At 35.1% G+C, this 8,732-nt stretch overlaps 1 protein-coding gene across 1 annotated transcript; it reads right to left on the reverse strand.

Moving 5' to 3' along the window:
- Nucleotides 1–516: 516 nt before the first annotated feature.
- LOC149786163 (uncharacterized) lies at nt 517–3,249 on the reverse strand. The gene is made up of 2 exons (XM_089978157.1): nt 2,729–3,249; nt 517–1,316 (listed from the first exon to the last, which is right to left on the reverse strand). Exons 1-2 carry the CDS (start codon nt 3,129–3,131, stop codon nt 877–879), a joined length of 843 nt encoding a protein of 280 aa, XP_089834283.1. The 5' UTR covers nt 3,132–3,249; the 3' UTR covers nt 517–876.
- Between the last annotated feature and the right edge of the window lie 5,483 nt (nt 3,250–8,732).

The following is an 8,732-nucleotide window of genomic DNA, read 5'->3' on the forward strand; positions in this document are numbered from 1 at the left end:
CTCTGTACGCGGAAGTTTGAACGTTCTGAAACGAGATTTACAGCCTTTTCAGATCGAATACGAAATGAATTTAAATACTTTTCGACATTTCGAATCCAACAGAAAGAAATGTAATCATATTTTAAGGTAATATAATATTTTATTTGTAAATCATCATTATAATTATCATTTGCTATCTCTTAATATCTCTTAATTAGTCTATAATGGGATGGGGATATTTGTATTTAACCTGTACTACTGATGTGTAATATAGTTTCCCTTTGTATGCAGATGAAACGGAGTCAGATTTGTTTTTGTAATAGGAATAAAACATGTTCAAACAGATCAAAATCTGAGTTCGACGTCAAGCATGCGGAACTGTACAATTTATGGAATGTTATTGTCTTTTAGGTACAATACTAATATTACGTATGTTCTTATTAAAACATTCGTTATATACAACAACTGTAGCATTTATTTTAAAAATTGGAAAGGGAAACAGGTAGACATTGAAACTTAAATTGGAAAGACAGAAAGCTCGTATTATTTTTATTGATCTATTTAGCAGGTGGTCGGTTGTTTGTGATGCTGTAAAATATAACAAAAGTAATTTTATTTGAGTTTCTAAACGTCTAAATCAGTTAGACTTTGTCGTTGTCTCTGATATTTATAATATATGCCAATAAAAGGGCTTCGTTAATGTCATTTATACCTGTGACGATAATAAATGAGTTAGAAAAATATCAATGAGTTAAAATTTAACAAGTTTGATAGATAAGTAATTTTGGGATTAAAGGAGGAATTGTACAGAATTCACCAATCGGACTAGTGTTTGTTATTCTCAAAACATTTATTTAATTATTGCCGGTTAATTTCTTGCTGTCGTTGTTATTTTTCTCAGTTACTTCTTGTTGCATTTTCCCAAAGAAAGAAACCGGAGAAGGACGAGTAAAAATCCCCACATATGGTTGATCCATAGTACATGCTGATCCAAACGCGTTGTCCAGCTCCACAGTGAACTATGCTTGAAATACTGCCCTGGGCCCTAGAATCGGCCACACCAGAAAACATGTTGCCTTTCACTTGGCCATCTACCATTAGATGTACCTCAGATCTGTACGAATGCCTTGCCGTAAGGCTTCCAGTGAAGAAATATGTACCCGACAAAGGACACGTAAATTGTCCAGTTTGCTTGTTGAAACCCTCACCCTCATTGTGAAGAACAGTATCGAAATGGACGATTTGATTCTCATGGATTGATGCTAATTCATTTACCATAACTGCAGAAAATGCAATATGATTTGCTGCAATCCCCGGACTCTCTCTTCTTAAGATACCTGAAATCATCGAATATGTCTGATTAGTAAACAATCCAACTATTTCTATAAATAGGCAATGAGGGTGACACAAAACGAATTGTTTGTCTTCTTTTTATGATTCCTAGTACGACATTCTTATTCAAAAATACAGTTTATTTGTCTAATATTTTTCTCTTCTAAAATAATCATAGTAATATTTTCACTCTCAGTTATCTTCATTGTAAGTGTCAGATTTTCTGTGCATTCATCAGACCTCATATAGTAAACAACTGCTTTTGATATTCGTTTCTCAAACTAATGCAGCTTGTTCCTTTAATAAGTCAGTTCTGATAGATTTTTGCTTTGATAGCTGCTGCATTTTTGTTGATTCCTCCTTAATTTTGCTACCTTGAGCAATAAGAACTCATTGTCAAGTTCGATACCATATCATAGATCGTAAATGGCAGAGACCATCATATCTGTAGAAAAGCACCGTTAACATTATCCTAGTAGCTGCTTTGTTGGATTTGCATCACGAGAATCCGTAGAAGCTATTTAAGACAAGTTAAGAAAGCGTTATGGTCACCCTATATTGCAACCCTTACCTGGTCTGGAAATGGCACAGAGCCCTATCTTGAATTTTATCTAATACTGAAGCCGTACAGTGCCGTTTAACAACTGTATCTGTTCAATGTTTAATTTTCCCCAGCATTGTATATGACAATGAAGAATAAATCAAATATATATATATATATATATATATATATATATATATATATATATATATATATATATATATATATATATATATATATATATATATATATATATTAGATAGATATTTGTTGTAAAGCAATATGATTTGTCTTGATCTCTACGGACTGTGTGCCACACCATAACATAACAATGCACTTTGCAAAAGATCAATGGTAAACTTAACCATACTATTTGCCGTTAATAGAATCGTAAATGATAAATTGTGGAAAAAAGAAAAAGAACAATGTACCATGTTTACCATTTTAATCAAAATAAAGAAATAAGAGAAACGAAACTAGGGGTTTTTACCCTTCCGCTACCAAGGGAAGCAATATTATGCCTGTATATCGCACTTTTTCTTATTTGTAAATTGTTACTTAAGATACTATACATTTAACCCGAAAGTTCCAATATTAAAAAGCAGATTTTATTGAAATTTTTCTAAAACTCTATTTAATCTCTCAAGCTTTTACGAGAAACCAAGCGCCACAACTTATCCATCTTTTTAAAAACAGTCCCTGCAAAAAAATCTAACTGAAGCAAATAGCCAACAAAATTCAACATCCTAACATAATCGTCCAAATTTGAAGTTAGACATTCCGACTTTGTACTTAATCCGTATGATCTTTCATTCACTATTTTGTTTTGTAAACAAATGGGCTAAAACAGACCGAGCAACCACTCAAACTGCTTACCTGATTTATGCGAATGCATAGCTTTAGGTTCGGGTGTGCGGCTGATATTTATATCTTTTAATGTAACTTTGGCAACATTTTTATTGGCAGGATAATCTACTGGGTCGTCCTCCTTAGTACAGCTCACGTTCTGAGTGTTTTCATCAGCCCTCATGTCGTAAACGATAGCTTCTAGTTCTGATATTCGTCTCTCAGATTGTTCTAGCTTGTCCCGTATGTTATTCAGTTTTAATAGCATTTTGCTTTGATTGCTACTGCATTCTTGTTGGTTTTTCTCCAATTCTTTTACCTTTTGCAACAGGAACTCTATCACGGTGTCTTGCTCAAAAAGAGTTGTCTGAACTGGGATTATAAGAACGCAAATTAACAAGGCTAAAAGCCTCACTGTATCATTCCTCCTCATTATACCTTTGTTGTGACTGAATTCACACTGAGAACGCAAGCAATCATTCAACAGGTACAAAGATAACTTGACATCAATGTCTCGATCGATGCCATATATAGTTCGTGAATGGCATAGACAGTCGTATATCTGTAGATAAGCACAAAGACAACATTATCTATCTAAAGGCCGAACAATGGCACTGTGCGGCAACGTTACTAGGCAAAGGTCATGAAACAACGCCATGTTATTGCGACACTAGATAAAATAGCGTAAGATTTCATATTTTGTGTAAACGAATGCACGGAAAAGAGTCTTTCACACGACCTTTGTTGAAACGAATGCAAACACCCGTAGCAAATACCACCCCAGCCCCTTTTTGTATTACCTTTATCCTACATCATAATCCTTACAAGATACAAATAATATTAGAAAGAAAAGAAAAACTTGATTCAGCTATTTATCAAATGACCGAAGTTTCCCCCTTTATATTCTTTAAAAAAAATTATAAGACACCTTAACCGTATTATCTACCGTGGATAGTACCAAAATGACAAATTGCGGAATAAAGGGGAAAGAGGATACATTTTTTAAACTTTACTATTTTATCCTGTTTTAAAGAAAAAATATGCCTTTTAAGCTCTTTTTAAATGCAAAAGTTCTCCCGCAGATAAGTGTCAAAATCAAATGAGTCCTTAAACTAAAAGAACTCAACAATAAACAGTATACATTTGATTTGACAAATTAGAAACAACCACAATAGAAGTTATGAAGCAAGAAAAGTAACACTGAGGCCCCATATCTTATTACTGTACGTTTTTGTTTCTACTTTCTATGTTATAATTCAATAAAAATAAAAGCAAAAGACCCATAGTATTAGATATAACACTTGGACAAATAATCGCTGTGATATAGAAATAAAACTGAAGGTTATGCCTTATTCTATTTTAAGAAATATGAGAGCAAAGCGAGGCTTTTATATCCCGCTATTTCATATTTACTAATTTATACATTTTAATTAATTCAATAAGCAACAATAAAATAGGAAAAACCAAAATATCTGTTCCAACATTCTGCTTACTAAGCGTAGCGATGGAATCAGTATCACGCACGTAGACGTATATATAGTGACTGGAGATATATATTAAGGGAAAATAAATATTATATTGATAGAACTTATATCTGCAAGCCAAGGATTTAGATAACCTACCTCACCTGATGTGTCTCCATGTACATCATTTTTCAAGCCGTTATGGATTTTATAGTGTCTACATGAATATATCGGACACATTTCAGGGTCTCTTCAAAATAGACTTGGGCAAATTTTTATTATTAATTTTAGCGGCTAAACTTAGGAACGATAAGTCAAGGAGAATTATGTTTAACCTGACTTTATTTCTCCTATTCAGGATGTCGAAATATTGTGATATCACGATTGTATTCATTGCGAAAGTCTCTTCATCAAGTTGAAAGAAGGCCTTTGCCTGAACATATAGTCTGGGATGCGAAAAGCAGGTAGACCGAATGCACACACGTTAATTTGTGTGGCAGTTAGACACTGTTTACCGCTGTCACCGATTGGATGAGATCGTTGTAATGAGCTGTAACGTATTCTCTAAGGGATAGAGCAGTTTGACTTGTGATCAGTGAGAGGGCAAAGAGTTTTTTCAGAGTTTTCAATTCAAACCATTAAACAGTAATGTACGTTTTGATGGAATAAGAGATAACAAAGTCACTTTCCGTTGTTTATATTATGAGTGTAGGATCCGGTGCAGTTCTATATTATAGCTATCAGTGGATTGTATTTATTCTATTTCTCTTTATTTTCATCTTCTTGCCAGAGAGGATAATAGCTTCCACTACCAAGCATCACACATAACTGGTCTCTAGACCCTTGAAATTTATAGAATTAAGTACAGATGCCATGTGATTTTATATAATGCAATTTTTCTAAAACTTTTTTGCACCGTATTTAGTTTTAAATCAAGACGCAAGAATCATGCTTGTGGAAGAACTGTTGAGTTTAAGACTGCTGAACACTAGCTACCTTACATAAAAAAGAGAATGATGATGCATTAAAACATCAAATTGTATGTATTCTCGTTATATCTGGAAACTCAAATTATAAATCCTAACGTTTTCTGTTGGATCATAATTTCTTAATATCATATGCTGGAAAATAACAATTATGGGACAGTTTTGCTCCGTCGTTAATCAGCAAGCAAGATCAAAACCACTCTGGGATGATTTTGCAAAGTCTGTGTACAGCATGCGAATAGCATATAAGCAGCTTCAGTTTCCTCTCCTTTGAATGGTATTATCTGTACATAATTGTTATCTTGATTTTAATATCTTTCCTGATGACCAGCTGCCACCTATACACATCAGATTCTTCCATACAACCATTGCCTTCCAACTCCTAGGCTACGACCGAAACATCTTTCATACCAAAGTTGGGAGACTCAAAATGTATATTAATAGAATGCAAGAGAAAATATATTAACAGAGCTAACTCAAAACACAGGTCATCTACAGATGCAATGTCCTAAGATAACAAACTAATACACGCATTCCCTTCTCTGTAAAATACGACTCCGATGCACCAAAGCAGCAATAGATCATATGTTGTCATTGGGACCTTACTGTAGGCAATCTGAAGGAAATTTGCAAGTAGGTGCCTATGGGTACGTACTAAAACATTCAAAGATTATCCATGCTACCCCAAATTAAATCCATATTGTACCTCCAAAACAGGCAAATCGCTTCCTCATCTTCAATCATATGCCTGAGATAAAAACGTTTCGGACTTTAATAACTGGAGTAAACTTAACGTCAGTAATTAAATAGTAGAATCTTCCGGGTTAGCATGCTATTAATATCTACTTAAAACTGGTAATACGGTTTTCATCCACTGTAAACCGGTTAATAAGGTTTCAGATTTTATGGTTAAAACCTGGTTCAGTAGTCATCAGTGTTCGGTAAGAAAATGTATGCGGGTTTCGATCAAATAATTAGTATTCTCTACTTTCAACCCACTGAAAAAATTTCATCCACTTTAACCGGTTAAGCAGGCTTTCAAAATTGTTCAACTATTAATCTGTCTTTTTTTTCGAAAATCCTCCACCTCATTCATCTCCTCCAATGCAAAATCATAGACCAATATTTCTGCTTTTTTTCATGTATTTTTAGAATAATTGCCTCAGCTTTTTCAAACACCTGAACCTGACATAGGAACGTTGAATACGATTGTTCAATGAGCTATGCATGTCGCACACTCTCTTCAGCGAAAATACGCATTGTTGCAGTTGCTCACAATCTTTTCTTTACTGATGGACCAGAAATGAATAATACCACGGTACATGGATGTTAAGATTCCCCGATTCGGAAGAATCCATAAGTCAAAAAACTTTCTGAAGATCATAAGACAACACTCTCAAGAATCTGGATTGAAAAACTTTTGGATATAGAGTAGAATTTTGGGACCACTTTCAGCAGAAGAAAAAAAAAACAATGGATGGAACTTCTTGTGCAAAGGAGGTACGTACACATAAGGTCTCGCTGAAATTTCTTTACAAAACAGTTCCTGCTTCCACAACTCAGTCATATCTAGAGGAGCACGATAAAGGGCAGAAGTTAGATTTACTGAATGCAGCATGACTGGATGATCCACAAGATTATGATGCGCTAGCAACTAACTGAATTTGTAATCACATGAATGCATTTATAACCTGGACTTCGAATATACGAAGCAGTATGTGAACATAGACTGCTTACTTCTCCCCTTCAGTAGGACCCACCGTTATGGAAATTGAGAGCTCCGCCTCTTTGCTTTCTGGCAATGCTTACGTTTTTTCATTCCTAAGGTCACACAAACTACGCAAGGTGATATTATGTGTACTTGGCTGATATGAACCAACCACCTAATGAGAGTCAAAGATGATATCTACAGATGTAGTTTTGTTCTGATGGAGTCATATCAAGGAGTCAAACAAGTTGACCTTGACTACAGTCAGGAGTGGTTCAACGCAATAGGAAAAAGGTGATGATATCGCATGAATTAAGAAGACCACGTCAGCATTGACCGGATGGGCTCTGACATACAAACTCAGAACCTGCGTTACAACTAAAACTATGGCTTTGTTCATGGTTGAGGATGACTGCCAAATGCTTCATAAAGAAACCACTCCAGATAGAATGAAACTGGACAATGAAGATGAAAACAACATTTGTCAGTCATACGGAGATTCAATATGTTTGCACCAGACATGTCATGTGATGTTTTCCAGAAAATTGCTTTTAATGATTTGGCTACACGTGATATTCAGGATTCTATTATGAATGTACAAGCGCTCGGCCATGTACAGCTTAACACTTTTGTGTAGGACAGACTCGTCGTATCTGATGATGGTCATACACAAGTCAAGTTCAGAGATTCCCTACTCAAGTAAAGCGCACTAACCATCTCATCTCTGTATGAAGTAAAAACAGAAAACAAGGGGAACTAGCCTATTGTAAAGGCATACAGTGATATACTTAAGCGCCTCGTCAGTGCCCACCAGGCTGTTAGGAAGGTAGATCTACACAATATATTACCACATAAGCTGATGACTGTACTAACTGCCCCAGCATACACAAATGGATGCCAAAATACCAGCAACAAAGTCATTCCATCTTATAAGATTGCCAAGGGTGTAAACTGTTCACGAGAAGATACATTTGATAGAACGTCTTGCCTGGTGCTATAGTAGTGACGCTTGCGAAACATGTTGTAGTCACCAACTGTGGTGAACTGGTAGACTTGTCGTTCATTGGTGAAGACCCTTTGACACGATTTATGTTACATTTTACCATTATAGAGAAGCCTCCATCAACGCTGATACCATGAAAAAACGCTTGAAACGTTCGTGCCTGATCAGAAATATGGTGGAAGATTAAGAGAATCTATGTTGGGATTTCACCTTGACAAGGAAGTCTCAGTCAAGGGATTGCATTATGTGTCTCCCAAGGAGACTCTGCCTCGTGGCGAGACAAATATGTAACCCCGCGAGTGGGATTTCCTTGTCTTGGTACAAACACCGACATAGGTTATTTTTCTCACTCAATGTTTTCCAAATAAGTTAAAATAACCCAGGACTTTCGCAATTTAGTTAACAAATTTAAACACAGTAGCATTAATCAGGTATTATTATTGCTTCTTACTCTACATAAAGGTCATCAGGTCTTGTATGTTTTTATGAAAACCTGAATAATTATTTAATTAGAATCTAGCTATATATGCAGTTCTTAGAAAAGGGTCATAGATCACGAAAAATGTTATAATGGTTAAGTGTTGGAAGTAATGCGCAACGAGCGTTTCGAGCTGCGTGCTATTCTTGTTCAAAATACAGTACTGCGCATATATATACAGTGATTTTCAAGAACTACAGTGTAAAAGTGCTTAGTGAACGAAGGTTCAATTATTTGCAAACGTGTTCCACATTACCCACTGAATAAAGGTGACTTAGTTTTTCAACCTTTTAATAAATCAACGAAAACAAAGTATTCTTGTAAATGAAAAAAAGCAGTCTTCTTAATGAGATGAATTGTATACCAAATATGTACAGCTTATACAGTTATGGGGCA

The sequence above is a fragment of the Sinohyriopsis cumingii genome, chromosome 12 (assembly GCF_028554795.1).
Source record: "Sinohyriopsis cumingii isolate HCF-2022 chromosome 12, ASM2855479v2, whole genome shotgun sequence".
NCBI classification, from domain to species: Eukaryota; Metazoa; Mollusca; class Bivalvia; order Unionida; family Unionidae; genus Sinohyriopsis; species Sinohyriopsis cumingii.

Excerpts from the sequence above, each read along its gene's own strand:
- LOC149786163 (XM_089978157.1), bottom strand. The coding sequence starts at position 3,131 with ATGAGGAGGAATGATACAGTGAGGCTTTTAGCCTTGTTAATTTGCGTT. Across the intron at positions 1,317-2,728 it reads TATGCATTCGCATAAATCAG|GTATCTTAAGAAGAGAGAGT; the intron begins GTAAGCAGTTTG and ends CGATGATTTCAG.